We start from the raw sequence: 19467 nt of genomic DNA, 5'->3' as shown, positions 1-19467 counted from the left end.
TCCCCTAAAACCCAACTCATAAGCAAATGCTGTCAGATTTTCTACAAAACAATAAGTTTTGGCTTTGAAATACATAAGAGGTCAAGATACCATATCTCCTGTCTGGACTACTGCAAACATTTCTAGATAGCTTCCCAGTGCTGTGGTCTGAATGTTTGTGACCCCCTCCCCATTCATATATTGAAATCCTAACTCCCAAGATGATGTTATGAAGTGGGTGTGGAGGCTTTGGGGAGGTGATTAGGCCATGAGGATGATAAAGCCCTCATGGATAGAATTAGTGCTCTTATAAAGGAGGCCCAGAGAGCTGCCTTATCCCTTCCACTGTGTGAGGTCACAGGTAGAAGGTGCGATTCATGAAACAGGAAGAAGGTCCTCACCACACACAGATATGCAGGAACCCTGATCCTGGAATCCCAGCCTCCAGAACTATGAGAAATAAATTTCTGTATAAAACATTCACTCTGTGATAGTCTATTTTAGCAATATAAAACAAACTAAGATAATAATTAATCAAGTATTTCTTTTCAACTATGTCTTATCACATTCTAGAACACTCTTTAATTTCTGGGTTTCTAATGTGGTAGTGTGTCATGTACAACCATTTTTGGTTTATTTAACATTTAACACTTAATGTTCTATTTTTTGAGTCTTTTTCTCATCTATATGCTTAACAATCATAAATAAACAAGCATCTGGAGTGATTTAATAATCTATTTAATGCTTTTTCCTTCTCTAATATTATATTTATTCACATTTTTGACTCTTGACTAAGAACTTTTTGTGTTGATGGTGTACAGTTTTGCTTTTCTATTTCCCTGTATACTCATCATTCTGGGTTGGTTGTTTTGCAGTTGCTTCTGTCCAGCCCCTGTCACTTATCAATTTGCAGGTCTTGTGACTGCATGCTAGGGTTCCATGGTGATAATGAGGATCTTGCAGCCCTAGCTGGGAGGTGAACTGGTAAAGCTCCTGATGATAAGCTAAGGCACATCGTTATTCTGCAGTTCAGAATATACATCAGGCTTGGAAGTGAGCCACAGCAGGTTTTTAATTTTCTTTCCAACATTCTTTCAAAATAGAATAATTTCAATTTAGACATAAAAGCATGCAGGGAGTCTTCCTAGCAACTTATTTTGGGACCACATTTAGTACACTGTAATCATATTTGTTACTACCAACATTTTGGACACAAAAAAAGAAAAATTCTTCAATCAAAGCATGAATCAGATCACATAATTTCCTCATTTAAAACCCTCCAATGGTTTCCCCTTGCATTTAAAATTAAAATCCAAACTTCTCTAACCTGGTCTTGCAAAGTCCTGGGTGTTTTCTGGTCCTGACCCTGATGGAACTTCCAGACTGTTGAAGTCAAATCCTTCCAACTTCATTCACTCATTCCACATAAATTGACTAAATACCAATCATAGAACAAGCTTGGTTCTAGGTAGGTGATGATCTTCTTTCTACCTGGACCATTCTTCTCTTAGATCAGCATGTGGCTAAGGCTTTCTACTCATTCAGGTTTGTTTCCATTCTCACCTGCATGGAGAGGTCATCTCTAATCTTCCCAATCAGATTAGTGAAGCCAGTCTCTATCCTATTACTTCAGTTTATTTTAAAAATAGTGATTTTAAATACTACTTGTTCTTTCAGAAATTACCACCCACTATCTTATCAAAGTATATGAAGAAAGGGATTATGCTTCTTTTATTGTTCATATTAAAAGCTTTTGAAGTGTGCATTCAAAACTCCATTCCATCACTCATTTTCTTCTTTCCATATCTTTTTTAAATTAATAATTTGCTTGTTTCATCATAAAGAAGTGGTCAGAGTGTAAGTGAAATGGTAGAGTAACATTTTATAATGGATTCTGGAGATATGTAGTATTTTGATGTGATCCACAAGTATTTACACAGTTGAAAATGTAGTATATTTTTGAGAGAAGTAATGGATGTTTCATAAAACCATTATCCTCTAAGCCTCAAAATTACATCTTTTCTTTTTCATTTGATGATAATTCACAAATTCCCCACAAATCCTACTGAGTTCAACATCCATAAAGAACATGCTAAGTTTGTTACTTGTTGTTCAAAATTTTAGATACTTCACTATTGATGTTGGATTTGCAGGAGTACAGATTGCTTCAATGTTTGGTGGCTGAATAATTCTTTTTCTAAATATTTTATGAAGCATATGGGCTTCTCTTCAGTATGAATTAAATGTTCTGAAAATAAATAAGTAGTTGAATAAAGAAAAAGGTAGGTTAATTTTCTTTCTTTCAAACTGAGGAAGTAGGTGATGAAAATAATCTGTGATATTTCAAAAAATGGAGATGTAATAAAATTGTACTGGAGAGTGACCACTCATAATAACACAGCTGGGTTGTCACTTTGCAGGTAGGACATAATTTAAGGGACAGACCTCAAATAATTATATAGAAATCTATAACAGCATGATGATAAAACAGTTTTAATGAAAAATTTAAAAATCATCGTGTTTTAAAGTTTGACTTGCACAAATAGCTTATGGGAGATTCTCAATGCCTAGAATATAAAGTCCAGACTCCTGAGAATATCCTTCAGGGCCCACACGCCCTAACCAGCAATGAATTTTCTGGAACATTCCTTGAGGTTCTACCACGTGCCAGTGCTTTAGCTATAATAGACAAATTTCCTTTCCCTGAACATGCAGATACTTTCTCTGCTCAGGCCTTACACCATGTTGTCCACCCTGTGAGCAATGCCCCTCAGCTTGTGGCTCATCCTGAAACTCTCAAGACATTCTTGAAGGCCAAGTTCACAGGCTACTCCTTAGCAAAACTTCTCTATCCCCCTGCATCTTGGCAAATGGATCGTCTCCACCCCACCCTGACCCCTGCCTGGAAGGGTACTATATTTCTTCTGAAAGGACTCATTGCATGTCTGATAATTTCCTCTGCCTCCCTACGTGCACACAGGATTAGGAGCCTTTTGAGGAAAGGGGATTTATTCATCTTTATACTCCCCAGTGCCTAGTGCAGTGTCTGGCAAAGAACGTGCACTTCATAAATGTTTGCTGAATTGATGATTGGATGAACAAAAGAGCCCCAAATCCAGATGTTTCAAAGATGTAAAACAAACATCCAGCTGATGGGCTGATCATCCATCTTTTATGAGGCTGTTTTATCGTTAGTCAGAAGCTGCTTCTCCGGACATCAGCAGTGGATCTGAGCCAGTGGCAGTGAGTGCTCCGCTGACTCTCCAAGTATGGGGGACAGCCCTCTAGCTAAGGGAATACTGGCAGGAATCTTGCTCTTAAACACTTGTCTTGTCTATGCTCAAAAATCTTCCCCAGTGTGTTTACATGGATGAAAGTTGTTTTTGTCAATCTTCAAAAATGGTGGAAGATAAAAATTTCAAATTAGTAAAGGCTCCAAATTCTGTGACAACTTCCAAATTAGTAAAGGCTCCAAATTCTATGATAACTTTGTAAACATGCTGAGATTACCTAGTGATGCTGTCGGTCAGAGGCAGAACTCAGAGAAGAAAATGTTTCAAAAGGGGCAATAGCAAGAGAAAGTTAAAAAAATTAGAGAAAAAACATTTGCCTTATGAATCATCATTTAAATAATATTCTGGTATGAAGAGGTAAATCTCTGGAAAGGGGTATTATTTTAAAAATATGCAATAAAAGTAAATAACAAAAATAGTATTTATATTGCATATACTAACTGCCACATGTGTTTCATGATATAAGGTCATGGGTTCATTATTTTTATAAGAAAAGTAAGAAATATGCAATAAGAAAAACACTTAAAAGTTATGTTCCTATACAGAAATACAATGACTCAAGTGACCTATATTTTTAAAGATTTTTCCCATAATCAGCATATTAATAAATTCTGCCTGTATTGATGCTTTTGGTTTCATCTCAGTTGTTTAATTTACTGAGAGCTGAGTTCATTTCCTTAGAATTTCAAATCATATTATTGAACCCAACACAAAGTGCAACTTATTTTCTGTTTCTAAGGTCAACTTTCCAGGTTTAACATAACTTCCTCTGTTTATAGTTTCTAATTCATTTCACTCATTTCTTCATCCACTCATTCATTCTTTCAGCAAACAGTTATTGAATACCTGCTAAGTGCCAGGCACTGTATTAAGTGTCTTGAAATTAGGATGAATAAAATGGCTACTAAACTTCAGGTATCTGCAGTCCAGTGAGGGAGAAATACTTTCTGCAAAATGTGACCAGTTTTACAAAAAGGGGATACAATGGAGAGTGCCACCAAATCTTTATGGAAAAGTTGGGGCAGCTAATAGAGGAGGTATCAGCGAGTGATTGGGCAGGGGCAGAGTCGTGTGTGCACACATCCAAAGTATGAAAGAACATGAATGTTCATATAACTCAGCTGTCCTGAGAAGGGAAGGTTCATGAGGAAGAAAGGTCAGGAAACCAGCCTGAGACATTAGAACAGGGGCAGATGGTAAAAGGTCTTTGAACACAATCTTAAAATCATTAGGTATCAAAAGCGGTTTTAAAGCAGGGATAACATGATCCAATTTGTAGGAAATGACTTAGACAGTATAGGCAAAGAAAGAATATTGCCCTGTGAGGCATTAACAGGTGTGCCATGGAGAAAGGGAATTTTGGTTAGATACATCTAGATAACACTGCATACCATACCCTTTGTTGGGGGTTCTCAACAAATATTAGTATTTTTATGGCTCAGGAAAGGGCCTGAAGTAAAGAACCGCCATCTCACATTGGAAACTCTGAATGAGAGTTACGCAAGACAACACTGGAGATGCAGCCAGAGGCTGTGTATAACAGTTGGTACTTGATGGTAAGGACTTGGACAGCGCTGCAGGAGGAGGTTTAGAAAGGAAGAGAGTACCAGGGGGGTGGATATAGGAGCTGGAACCAAGAGGATATGGGTATTGACTATGACAGATACTTGAGGCTGAGAATGGCTTCATTTCTAGGGAACAGGCTAGATAGCAGTGACAACCTGCCATAAAGACCGATGCAGGGAGACCAGGTCTGCTGGGGAAGGGCACGGGCTCGTGTGTACCAAGCTTGGTGTTAGACTTTTGGAGATGGAGGCATTTTGGCAACAGAGGAGATTGAGAGGCCCCAAGGCAGGTGGAGACAGTGCTTGGTATATAACAGAGTCAAACTAAATTAGGGCTTAGAGAAAAAAAATGAGGACTTGATCTCACTAAACAAAATTATTAAAATAAAGATGATATTTTTACACCAACCTGTCTGAGAATTAGATTTACCTTGTTCAACTACTGTTGATTAAGCTTTCTTAACCCCAGAAGTACGAGGCCTGCACGATGCACCTTCTGGTTAATACTTCTATTATGTTGTAATGTACAGATCCACTAAGATTCAGAGCAATTATGACAAGGCTCTTTCTGCTAATAAACTTTTAAAAACCTCCTCCACACGTGAAATTTGACCTTTGATCTCTGTTTTGATATATTTATTGTTGATTCTAAAGATATAATCAAGTGTTCATTTTCTTATGAAATATATTTTTGAAAATAAGTCCTGGAAGAGGAAGGAGGGTTCCTGGTTGACATTTTGAGAGGCAGAGGGGAGGGAAAACTGCAGGTGGGCAGGGAGCAGTGTGGGCAGAGGAATGCGCAAACATCCTAATAGGATTTTCTTCTCTTGAGACACAACATTTCAAATAAATATGACCTCTAAGTTAGAGTTACATAGATTTATACTTTAGTTACTGGGATACAAAAAAACCCAGATGACTATCACTTCACTTTCTAACAGAATTCAGCCCTCTAATCCAAACCAAGATAGGGGTGTGTGTGTGTGTGTGTGTGTGTGTGTGTATGTGTGTGAGAGTGTGTGTGTTTTAATCTAGAACATGAAAAATTTTATTTTTCAGGCATTTATAGTTATCATTCATTTTTTCCCTTCATATTGCTGGCAGAAATTCCTCGCTTGTATTGCCTTTTTACACAGCTAAACTTATGCAGTTTGAACTGTGACTCTGATGAAAAAAGGTTTATGGGGAAAGGCAATCTAATCATGGTTTTCAGCTGGTGGAGGGGGCTAGGAGCTGTGGAGATTGCTCCTGTCTCAGCACAGATGTATGCAATGTGTATGTGCAGTTGGGAGGACACAATCCTGAACATAAAACATACACAGTATAGAGAAATATAAATCATGCTTCAGACTGAGGGCATTCATTTCAGTTTAACCCTTCAGCATATTTCTCCTTTTTTTTTTCTTATTCCATTTTAAAAGTTAATTTTTAGAATTAAACATTAAGGAATACTGCTGCAAATGCCATAGACAGTGGTGGGGGAGGGGTAGCAGAGGGCAGGTTTTCAATCTCCAAGACCTTGTGCTAGTAGAGACCATGTGCTTAGCCCACATTAAAGACGGCTGAATAATGACCCCAAAGACATCTACATCTTGATCCCTAGTACCTGTGAACATGTTGCCTGAACATTATGAAAGGGACTTTGCTGATAAAATTAAGTTAAGGGTCTGGAGATAGAGAGATGATCCTGGTGAGCCAGGTGGTCACTATGGTCCTGATAAGAGGCAGGAGAGGATATGACGACAGACTCAGTGGCTTGAGTGATAGGCTTTGAAGACAGAGGAATGGACTGCACAGGAGCCAAAAAGCATATGGCCTCTACTAGATGGAAAAGAAAATGTAATAGATCCTCCTGTGGAGTCGGCTGACCCCTTGATTTTAGCCCAGTGACTTCTGCCCTTCAGAGCTACATGAGAGTAAATTCCTGTTGTAAGCCACTAAATTTCTGGTAATTTGCTACAGTGTCCATAGGAAGCTAACACACAGATTAACTGCCCTGGATATTGGCATCAAATATTGAGTTTTATGTAAACTGCAAATTATCAGGCTACTATGTTTTCAAATTTCCTTGCATTTTAATACTTCAGAGCAAATATAAAGCTGAGCAAGAAGGGGTTTTGAAGCATTCAGAGGCCCCCTTTTCCATTGCCAGCTATGTGAGTTGGGACAACCATTCCCTCAAACCTTGTTTCCTCTCAAGGACGCTGCAAGGAATAAGACAGAAAATGCAAGAGCCGCAGAACGAGTTCTACTATGTGAAGCTGGAATTCACGTTGACCTCACAGTGCTCCAGGCTCCTCATCTGCAACGTGGAGATAATATTAGTAACCATAACATAGGAGAGTGAGGATTAAGTGAGTTAAGGATGTCAGGAGCCCAGAGTTGCATTACAGGTGATGCACTGTATGTGCTGCTTTTATTAAAAAAAAAAAAGAGAAAAAAAAGTAACTTGCTAAGATGTTGCAAATGATCAATAAATGAGCCTGGCATACCTGGCATGTGCCTTTTCCACAGCATCTTCTAGGTCTAGTCTAAATGCACTGGGTGTTATGTGTCCCACTGAAACTTGGTATCTGCCTTCATTGACCTCGTAATCTAATTCAGAAGCCACAAGAAAGTCTCCACCAGGTCACTTCAGTGAGCAGGACTGACTTTGAACACTCTGTAGTTTCAGTGTCGGGGGATGGTAGAGTTAGAGGAGTCCTGCCAGAGGAGAGAGGGCTTCTGATGGATTCTGAGAGGCAGAGGGGAGGGAAACTGCAGGTGGGCAGGGAGCAGAGCAGGTAAAGGAATGCACGATGGGGCCACAGCTGGGCATAGGGCAGGGGCAGATTTGCAGTAGTGAAGGCCTCAGACTTTCACATAGTGGCTTTATGATATGGCTATAGAGAATCCTTGAGAAAAATCCTAGCAGAAGGCAGTCGTGATCATACTGTTTCAGATTAATCTGTGGTATATATAGCAGTGACTTTTAATCATGCTGTGGTAATTCTCCAGTGTGATACAAGGGTGTGGTGTTTCAGAGTTCATTTATAGCCAACACCAAAGATGAAGAGGAGGAAGGGGAAGAGGGGAAGGATGAGTTTAATAATCTAGAAAAAAATGGCAGAAGAATAATATGTGGAAAATGTAAGTATTCAGAAGCCATCCAAATAGAAACAAGATACTAAAGCTAGATAGGCAAATATTAAATGAGTTCTTCATACAAGATCAGAGATCAAAACCAAGAGATAAATTATTGAGTAAGAGGTAAAAATGAAATTAAATGGTCCTCTAACAACCAAAGCTGGAATTTGATTTCTGCTTGTTTGTTTCTAAGACAAAATTTTAATATAAGTACTTGGACTTAATGCGTGGTCCTTGGCAGAGCTGCAGAATATATAAATATTGGCTATTCACCATCTGTCAGGCAAGTGCTCAACAAAGAACAAAGGAGATTGTGTTCCTATCTAGCAGGGGACAATTCATGTAATTTGTCCTTTTTATCCAGGAAAAGAAACATACACAAGAAATCTGTGGTGACCCTGTGTTCAAACAGCAAGGAGGAAGAGTGTCCACGCCAACAGATTAATGCCCATCAGATTGCCTTTTTTTAAGTGAAGGATTCGAACCCATCTCCTTTTCTTTCATCTGAACAAAGGCTGGGGGCTGGTTGAAGGATGAGAGGCATCAGCAACATCCTCTGGCAGATCCATATAGCTAAATGGGTAAGAGAATGCGCATGCACACCGGTTTCCTTATCCCACCTAGGACTGCTGAAGAATCAGTGGTCTAACCAAGCAAGTGGGCATCAGCAGCTGGTATCCTAACTAGTGGTGTCCTAAGCCACAGCCAATCAGCTCAGGGGCTTAAAGTTACTCCTCTTTCCAGCACACATGATTTCCTTTCTTTTTAGTAGAGATTAGGAATGACTAATTTTGCCAACAAAGCTTAATTAAAGGAGTAGGATTCTAGAAAATAAGATAAGAAGAATAGCCTATTGTTTACTCCAGGTTTAGAGAGTCTGACCTGGAGGACATAAAGCCAGAAATTCAGGGCCCATGGGAAGGTACACTTGATCTCCTCATTCATTTTGTCTCATAATAAACATTTTAGCCACAATCTACTCTGTACCTAATGACAGGATATGCTACAGGTAATACATGGACTTTCTGAAAGTGGAAACTGATTTGAACTGACTCTTCACCTTTTCCTAGGTTTAGCGGCACAGTTTAAGGTCATCAATTTACTCTAATTAGAGGCAGCTCAGCATAAATGCACTAGAAGCCAGGAACCTGGGTTCTGGTCCAGGCGGTATGATCTTGAGCAACGCTACATCTAAGCCACGGTTACATCATCCATAGAACAAGAGTGCTCATATATGATCCTCAAGGCCCCTTTCAGCCATACAACAATGGGGTTTGGTATTATGGAAAGTACCCCATAAAACAAGAGTGATGGCCACCCCTAAATTTGCTAGCAGTGTGAACCCCAGTTTCCTCAAACCTAAAATATGGATAATAAAGCCTAATTTTCACTGAATAGTTGTGAGAATTAACTTCAAGTAGATGTGGAATAATATATATATTTCTTAGTAAAATCCTGGTACATTGGTGTTCAAGATATAGTACATTCTCTTTACTTCCATAGACTATCACACAGTGGTATAGAATTTATGAACTTAGCCATAATACGTTTAAGCTTGAAAAGAAAATATATAGTCAGAGTCTGTTTCTAGCTACTTTGTAGTCATCCCTCAGTACATGCAAGGAATTGGTTCCATGATCCTCCTCTGATTTGGTTCCAGTTCTCCATGAAAAATGGCATAGTATTTGCATGTAACCTATGTACATCCTTCTGCATCCTTAAATCATCTCAAGATTACAAATAATGCCTAACTTAATGTAAATGCTATGTAAATAGTTGTTATACTCTATCGTTTAGGGGGTAATGACAAGGGAAAAAAGTCTATACATGTTTAGCTCAAAGGCAACCATGCAGGCTTAACCAGATTGTATATAATGTGCCATTGCTTAAACCTACAGATGTGGACAATCTGGATATGAAGGGCTGACTGTATTTTAGTGCTTTGCTCACTTGCTCCTTGGAGTACTTAACTAAACCACAGCCCCAAGATGGACAGGGAGAAGGAAGGAAGGAAGGAAGGGCCTGGAGGATATTTGGCTGCCTGGGAGTGGCAGCCCCTTTCTCAGCACTAAGGCAAACCTTTGTAAGTGGCCAGCCTCTCCCTTCAGGTGGTGACCATATAACTTATCACCCAAACTAGGACACTTCTGAATGTTTAAAACTATCTCAAACAAGGAAGTATGTCCCTGCCACCTTTCAGGCTTACTTTTTGTGACCTTTCTTGTCACTTTAGAGCTAAATCTGAAGTCCAGATGATGAATGAGCACATTGCAAAATAAGATATGCAAGTGATCATTTTAAAATCCTTCTGTGTTCTTCAAAGTCAAACAAGAAGGTAATTTAACAAACTGGAGAAATATACATTGATTTTAGATAGATGGCTACCATAATAGAATAGTTGGGTTATTATTATTATAATGTAAAATTTTGGTGCAGCATCAACAGACATTTTTGTAAAAGGAGGGAGAGTAAATATTTTAGGTTTTGTGAGTCATAGGGTCTCTGATTCAACCACAAAATATGCCCTTATAGTGCAAAAGCAGCCACAGATACTAAGTAAAAGAATGGGTGTGGCTACGTTTGAGTAAAACTTTATTTACAAAAAGGGCTGCAGGGTAGGCCTTAGCTTGTGGGCTGGAGTTTGCCTATTCTTGTTTTAAAACAATGGTTCCCAGACTTATAGAATTCACAGAAACAGGAAAATGAAGATAGATACCTGAAATTGACTTTGGATTTCTAACTTACTTTGCTAGGTAATGAAGTTAAAAAAAAAATCATTATCTAATGGCCAAATTTTTTAGAATTTTTAAATAGCAAAAGTAGAAAGGACCTGGATTCAGAAACAATTTAGCTTTATGAAAAACCCACCATATTATCTATATTTTGGAAATTTTTCCTTAGCTTGATTCCAACTCTGACATGAATACACTCAAGATTAACAGATGGGTCGTTTGAGTTGCTTTTGGAGATCAGTGGGGTGTGGTACAGTAGAAAGAACATGGTGTTCATAATTAACAGCTTTAGATTTGAATAAGGTTAAAGAAGTACTAGGAAGGAAGGGATGAGCAGCACTTGAACATTCCCTTAGTGGGACAAGAATCCTTTGCCATGAATAGCTATTGCAAACATATGCTCCAATATTGAGTAACCTGAGAACTCACCGGTTGCCACTGTGCAGGGTACCATGCTGGGGGGCAATTGAAGCGGTTGCAAGCTTGCACCGTACTAGGTTTAGGGTGGCGACACAGATCATCAGCCAGGATTACCATTTCATTCAATTCTCTGGAAAGCAGGTGAGAGCAGAAGACATCTCTGGTCTGCAGGCCTACACCACAGGTGAGACTACATGGACTCCACTTGCCAATTTCCCACCTGAGAAAAAATCAGAGAGGACAAAGACTGCCTTAGTTCCCATGCAGAGAACATTTCCTATGAACTCAAGGGTCATTAATTGATTAAAAATCTCCAACTTGGAATGTGGGAAGTTCTAGGCAAAGATTGGCTAGGAATTCTATCCTGTGCCTAGAACACGTCCTTCCTCTTTATACTCTAGAATTCACTTAGAGTAAAGCAAAGAGTGTGGCAAAGTAGAACATCCAATATTTACCTACAAAATCTCCAGTAATGATTAAACCATGTCTACTTTGATGGAACACACAAGCTTTGTGAAAATTAAGGTGCTATGTTACAAATAAGTTATGTACATAGAAAGTTTGGCTACCACATATTGAATGGTAGGTCTAGGAAAAGATTTTCTGCTAATTTTTTCTAACCCCCCATTCTCAGTGAGACTGAAAAAAAAATTTGTGCTTGTTATTCTTTGGCTTCAAAGTGAAAGGTCATTGGCTCCAACTTTCTTCAAACTTCCATCACAGCCCAGAAACATCTCTGTCTTATGTATAAATATCATCACTGCCTGGGACTGGATAATGTAACAGAAGTGGAGGCTGCTAAATAGATCAGTCTTCCTGAAGGGAAGTAAGTGGAGTGAGCGGCTCATTATCTGGACATAGAAGTCAAACACACAGATGAGTTGAGTGCATGAATTGGCCAGTTCTAAATGGCTGAGTCTTGAGAAGTACATTTATAGTGAGCTAAGGGCCTATAAAAACAGCCCACTGCACCTCCCCGTTGTTGCAGCCTCCAAAATGGGAATGATAAGTACAAAGCTCAGTTGCTTGGGCTCCGAGTCAGAGTGTTCTCTAATGATCAGTTTTAGAAGGTTCTGTTTACAGTAGGAGGCACAAAGATTCTACAAACGGGAGTTAGCCAAGAAAAGCATGGCAGTATATTCCTGAGTAGCTAGTCTGCCTAGCTTTCATAGTCAGCTCGAAAATTAGTTTAACAATCTTTGGCCTTAATGATTTTCATCAGACTGTAAAAGTAAGTGTCTACTCTCATCTTTTCCTGCTATCCTAAAAGGTACCTACTGTCCTATTCCTATGCGCACTAACTCCTTTCATCTACACTGTTTATACCTATAATGAACTACATCCATTTATGCCCCAGAGTTTTCTAGCTCCATCTTTATGTAAGATGTATTCCTAGTTTGGAATACCTTTTGTCTTTCCCTTATCCCTCAAAATTTCTTCCATTTCTACATATTCGAATTTCACCCATATTTAAAAGATGGCATTCACACTTGCTCCAGACACTGGTGATTTTCTCAGTTGGATTATAGTTGTCCTGTCTGTCCAGGGTTCTGCTATAGAACAGACCTTCTGAGGTCAGGCCTGTGTCTGAGTCAGTTTTGGAACCCTCACAGTGTCCATCATACTACCTTGTAGATGATTAATGTAGATGGTTAATAAATTCTTTACAAATGAGCAAATAGAAGGGGTCTTCCATTGCACAGGGCATGTAAACACATTAGTTTATTCAGTTTTCTCCAGAGACATAGGATCCATTGATTTTACTCACTTTATAATTGAGGGAATCTGAGAATCTAAAATGCTGGATTCTTAAGATGCCCAAGTGCCTATCATTTATAAATAATAAAGCCAGGATTTGAACTTGGATACATCTGACTCCAAAGCCTGTGTTCTTCCTATTGTACCATGCTGTCTCCTGGAAGTACCTTAAAAATTCTCTATAATCATTACAAAATTTTAAATGACTAGAAGAAGAAAGGCTGGGTGGAATATAGTTCTTTTTGATCCTTGTGTGAATAAACTTCTCTTATTTTTAACCCCCCCAGCAGGATTATTTTCAAGTTATAAAATGTTGTGGTGCAAGAAGGGTTTTGAGATTGTCCAAACATCCAAGGATGTGGGGAAAAAGAAACACTCTTACATTGCTGGTGGGGCTGCAAATCGGTGCAACCACTATGGAAAGTAGTATGGAGATACTTCAGAAAACTTAAAATGGATCCACCATTGACCCAGCCACCCCACTCCTCGGTTTATAACCAAAAGACTTAAAATCTACATACTACAGTGACACAGCCACATCAATGTTTATAGAAACTCAATTAACAATAGCTAACCTCTGGAACCAACCTAGATGCCCTTCAACAGATGAATGGGTAAAGAAAATGTGGCACATATTCATAATGGAATATTACTCAGCCTTAAAGAAGAATGAAATTATGGTATTTGCAGGTAAATAGATGGAGCTAGAGAATATCATGCTAAGTGAAATAAACCTATCCCCCAAAACCCGAAGCCTGATGTTTTCTCTGATAAGTATATACTGATCCATAGTTGGGGGCGGGTAGGGAAGAATAAAGGAACTTTGGTTTGTGTAGAGGAGAGTGAGGGGGAAGAGTGGGGTTGTCAGGATGGGAAGGTCAGTAGAATAAAACAGACGTTATTACTCTATATACATGTAGGATAGATACACTACTGAAATGACTCTGTACCATGTAATAACCAGAGGAGTGAAAAGTTGTGTTCCATTTGTGTATAACATGTCAAAAGGCATTCTACTGTAAAATAAATAAATAAATAAGATTTGTCCAAATATCATTTCCTGCTCCTTCCTTCTAAAGGTTGAGTCTTGAGCATGGGCTGGACATAGAGGCTCTCCCTTCCAGTGACTATAACGAGGCAGAAGTGATGCTCTGAGACTTTCAAGGCTAGACCATAAAGGATATAGTTTCCCATGATGCTCTCTCTAATGGCTTATTCATGGTGGGGGGAAGCTAGCCATCATGTCAGGAGGACACTGAGATGGTCTTAAGGAGCGTCTACCTGTAGAAGAATGGTACCACCGTCAGCCCAACTTGCCACTCACGTGCATAAGGTACCTTAACAGCACATCCTCCATACCAGGCTAGTGTTTGGATGACTGTAGCCTCAGGAAAGGCCTTATGCACAAGCTGCCTATGGTTCTTCCAGATTCCTTACTCAATAAATTGTGGGAAAGGATAAATGTTCATTGTTGTTATAAGCCACTCGGTTTGGAGGTAAATTTGTTATGCAGCAATAGACAATTAATACAAGTATGCACCCCTCTCCAATGTATATATATTCATCCAAAGACATAAAAGAATATTCATAGAAGCACTATTCATAACCACCCAGATGAGGAAAACTAAATGCTCATTAACAGATGAATGAATAAAAAATTTTGATATGTTCATACAAAACTATATAAAACAATGAGAATAAACCATAGCAATAAGCAACACTGTGGATGAATTTTATAAACATGAAACTGAGCGAACAAAGCCACAAACACAAAAATTGATATGTTTCTTTTCAATTATATAAGCTCAAAATCCAAACCCAATCCGTGGTGTTAGAAGTCAGGCTGGTAGTTACCCCTTGGCAGGTAGGAGCTAGAAGAGGGGTATGGTGAGGAGGGCTTTCCCGGATGTTGTCTAGATCTGGGTACTGGTTTGGGTCCAGTTCATGAAAAACCACTAAGTCTTATGCATAATATTTGTACATTTTTTTTGTTTGCTATGTTTCAAAAAGGGGTTTTCCCCCCAATTTTAAGTGAAATCATAAAACATGGGAGTCAAACAAAGTCCAACAACCACCCCGATGCTGATGACTGCTCTATGTGTGTCTCACAGGGCAGCTGCCTGCATGGTTAGTGCTGACCCCAGGTTCACCTATGCCAGGGCACAGGTTTTTATGCTCATTCCCTGGGCCCCTGCCCCCACTTCTGTTGGAAACCCAGTTACCAGGACCTTGAAGCAGAGGCATTTTGACAACTATTAGGCCAGTTAAACACTGCACAGAGAAACTCACAAAACAGACCTCTCTGCCTACCCTGATAAAAGCACATTTTACATTCCCAGGGAAGGAGGTCAGCAGAAACCATCTGCACATTAAGCACGTTTGCTGATTCTGGGTCAAAAATATTTTAATCAACTTAGGCCAAAAAAGGGAAAGCAGGGACTTTTCCCTACTTCTGTCCTGCATAGAAGCTGCCCTCATGGGCTGTGGATCTTGCATTTTGGACTTGATTTTGGCTTCCAGAACTGGGAGACAATAAATTTCTATCCTGTTAAGCCACCCAGCCTGTGGTACTTTGTTACAGTAGCCCTAGGAAACTAAATCACTTTAACCTCAGCATTTCACACAGTGTCTGGAACACAGAAGATGTGCAGTTAACTGTGTGGTCATTTCAATGGAGTTGAATTTTCAGTGAACTGTGTGTACCTTTGGGTGAGTCACTTGGCTGGTCAGCATCTCAGCAGTGTCCTTTACACAACTGCTTGCTTCCAATTTCAAAGTCTCAAAAGCTCTGAACGCCATAAATTTTTCTTCAGTGCGGTATAAGCTCTTTTTGTGACAAAACTGTGCCTAAATTGACATGCTTTGATAGGCTGCATCCCACTTTGGGTAAATATTTATACATTTTTACTGCAGTAATTTTAGCCTGTTGGAGTATGGCATTTTCCTCCAGAAACTGCTAGGGATATTATACAATTTATGTCTTAGTCATCCAAAGTCTTTCTAAAATACAAAAAAAATTGTGAATTCTGAAACACATCTGCCTCCGTGGTTTTGGCTGGAGGCCCGTCGCCACGCATGAGGAGGGTGGTAGAGCTGATGGGTAGGGTTCTTGCCCTTCTAGGCTTTAGGTATTTCAATCATGGTTGGGCTCTCAGCCAGAATGTTACACAAACTCTAGTTTCCCCCACATTTTTTTTCTATACTTTTTCTTTCCTCTGAGCCCTTCTTCATATTACTGTCTCCTTTGTCAAACCCTTTTTGCAGGAGAGGTTCTGTGAACTGATGGGTTGGAGTTGATGCTCTGTACTGCCAGACTCGCCCGCTTCCAGAACAATCGACTCCTGACCCAGAGCATGCAGGAGCCGGGCGACCCTCCTCCTCAGTGATTGGAATTAGCTTTCCTACCTCTGCCCAGCCAGAGGTGTTCTTGAGTTGACCTTCACTGTAACTGGATTTGAGACATTAGACTTGGCTTCCTGATTCTCACTTTATTTCCCTGACAGCAATGGAGATCTGCCCAAAGTCTAGCCAACTGGACTGGTCCTGTCGCTCTATCTCCATCTGGCCGGTCACTGGTCATAGGTGGGCAGAGAACCTTTAGCCATAAGTCATAAGCCAGAGCCATCTACCTGACCTTGCACATGATCACCAACAGCAACAGTCATACTAACACTTACACAGCATTTACCACGAACCAGATTGTGCTAGCTGCTTTATGGGCATTATTTCCTTTTAATTCTCTTCACAGCCCCATGAGACAGGTACGATTATCATCTGGATTTAACAATAAGGAGTTGAGGTCTGGAGAGGTCAAATCATGGCCCCCAAATGCTTGCTGCAGGCAGATGTCAATGTCATCTACATCATACCAAGTCTACCCTGACTTGGGCACAGGGCACTGAAAATGGAGCTGCTCCTCATCACAGGGGCCAGCACAGTGGATGTGTAAGCTTCAGCTCTGCATCATCCCACCTGCTTTTGCTGAGGTCCCCGTAGGACCCTGGAGTAAGGCCACCCAAGATGTGGAGAGGGGAAATACTGGGGAATGATACTGGCCAAATTATATTGTTATATCGTGTGTGTGAATATGTAACAACAAATTCCACCCTTGTGTACAACTTTATTGCCCCAGTAAAAAAATACGGGAAAAAAAGAACTGATTCACAATTTGTATCAATCTTCTGAAGAAGTTTTCCAATTTTACAGGTACACTAACAGAAGCTCTGAAGCCTTAAGTAAATTGTCCAAGCTCATGCAGAAAGTAAACAAGAGAACCAGGATTCAAACTCAGGCAGCTTGGCTCCTGCATGCTTAACCATCACACTGTCTCTTAAGACCAGGATGACTGAGTGAGTGGTCAAGGCTGGACACCCCAGTGTGCTAAGCTTCAGAAAGTTATAAATGACAACATTGACAGATCTATTTCTTAATGACAGTAACAAAACCATGGACACCACCCAGGGTCATGCATACACTTGCAGTTGTGATTTCAATGAAGCAACAATGCTCCTTGGCAGCGAAATGGGCAAAGGCAGTGTGTGGTCCTCCCAAAAGAGATGTTTGCTTTTAAAGGTGGCCATCAGAGGTAATGTGGGCAATCAAGGGCCCACTGTGGTTGGCCATTTTTAGCAGCTTGTGTTAGTATTAGCTACACAAAAGGAAGGCTTTTTGCATTCTTTTGCATAGGGCTCATTATGTGAGTTGCTTGGTTTCTCTGCCTTAGTCTTTCAGAAAAGGTAATGACCTTTGCCTCCCAGCAACTGATTGTAGCTGGTATAAAGGCACATAATTTCTAATGGCAGACTCTCCCCACTCCAAGCTATTATGCCCTAAGAACCTTCTCTTACCTTGGCTTTTGCAAGAAATTCCCCTCCCCCAAATTCAGTAATTTAAAGTGCACTTTTTCTTTGGAAGAGAAACACCATTGTAAACTTTAGTTTTTTGTTAGAAGTATTTCTTAAATTTGTATGTAATACTTCAATTTGACATTTCTCCATACCATTTCTATCCTGTGATTAAAAAAAAAAAGTCCTTGAAGATATTTCTTTCTTTTAGAATGCCTCTGAGGTCAGGAGGTGGAGAACAATGCAACAGTAATAAATAGGACACCACTGATATGGCCGAGTTTAGAAAGCTTAAGGTAAGGCAAAGAGAGACAGCCTAGGATGCATCCTGCTTTCAGTTTTTCATCTTTCTTACCAGTGTCTTCCAGTTTATCTCCACATCTCCCAGTATCTAATCTATTCCTAGCTCACAGCTACAAATGTCAGTCCCAGTGCAAATATGATCATTTTACTTGCTGTGATTCAAACCCTCTTTGGCGTCAGAGCTGAGTTTCAGTAGGGAAAGGAGCCAGTATGTGCAGAGTTCAGCTTTGGTCCAGCAGGAAAGGGGGCCCTATAATTCTGGAGCTGAGCTTTCAAACTGGCTTTTTTCCTCCTTCCTCCTCCTTCCTTCTTCCCCTTTGTGGGCGATGAACTTTAGCATGCAGTTTGGTTGGGAGTGGCTAATTGGCATGTGACAGGCTTCAGCATTGGGCCAGGGTAGCTGGGAGTCAAACATTCAGGGAGAACTGAACAAATACATAGATATCTAGAAAATAATGTGAGCCAGGTTTCTTACTGTCAGTGAGGGGAATTACAAATATGAAAAGGAGGAAGACTAGAGTAACCCTGTACAATTGGATTGGTGTTGAACTCATGTTTTTTAATACATAGACACAGTCATATCAACAGCTATAAATGATATAAACATGATATTTCTATCTATATAGTACTTCCTAGCTCTCTCCACTGAAAGGCCTAGAAGCAATGGCATCCTAGAAGAATTAAATATATCATGTGTCCAGATCCTGGAATCCATTTAGTAGAGAATTTAGTTCTCCACTCAAAGCAACCAGTTTTTATAGAAATGGCTGACACCAGGTCAGGTTCTGCGGGAAGGAAAAATGGACCTGGAACATCTTGTTAGACCAGAAAACTGGGAAGTGCTCAAAGAATGATGAGTTATATGTCAAAAGGACAGTGGGGGGCCTGGTTGAGAAGGACTCCTAATTGGCTATGTCTGGAACGATTGAATAGTAATAGATTTTAACCCTTTGAGTAAAACAGAAATTTATAAATAAATAAATAAATAAATTCAAGCAAGCTCCACTGCAATGGAAAGCCTATTAATAATCTAGAAGGAACAGAAGAATTTTGAAAGTTACCATTCGGTAGCCATCATGATAATTAACTCAGGTAAGAATAGTCGATGGGTATTAAATGTGGTAGTTGAAAAGCCAACGAGGAATAGATATTTACTTAGGATCAGATTCTTTCCTTACTATGGTCTGAATGTGTCTCCCTGAACTGATGTGTTGGAAACTTGATCTCCATTGCAGCAGCGTTCAGAGGCGCGGCCTTTGAGGTGCTCAGGTCATAAGAATGGACTGATGCCGCGTAAAAAGGGCTTGCCGAAGGGAATCCATTCCCCTTTTGCTCTTCAGCTTGCTGCTATGTGAGGACACAGCATTCCAAGGAGCACCCTGGGAGAAGACAGCAGCCATCCCCAGATGCCAGGGGCAGAATCTTGAACTTCTTAGCTTCTAGAAGC

General features: G+C 39.9%; 1 protein-coding gene across 1 annotated transcript in view; it reads right to left on the bottom strand.

Moving 5' to 3' along the window:
* Adamtsl1 (ADAMTS like 1) overlaps positions 1-19467 on the bottom strand; it is a 369220-nt gene that overhangs the window by 114085 nt on the left and 235668 nt on the right. The window contains exon 16 of the mRNA XM_027950603.3: positions 11125-11335. Coding sequence (XP_027806404.2) covers positions 11125-11335 — 211 coding nt within the window. The remainder of the gene's footprint in view (positions 1-11124; positions 11336-19467) is intronic.

The sequence above is a fragment of the Marmota flaviventris genome, chromosome 13, assembly GCF_047511675.1.
Source record: "Marmota flaviventris isolate mMarFla1 chromosome 13, mMarFla1.hap1, whole genome shotgun sequence".
NCBI lineage: Eukaryota > Metazoa > Chordata > Mammalia > Rodentia > Sciuridae > Marmota > Marmota flaviventris.
Note: the sequence above shows the minus strand (reverse complement) of the source record. Positions and strands in the feature narration are given on the sequence as shown.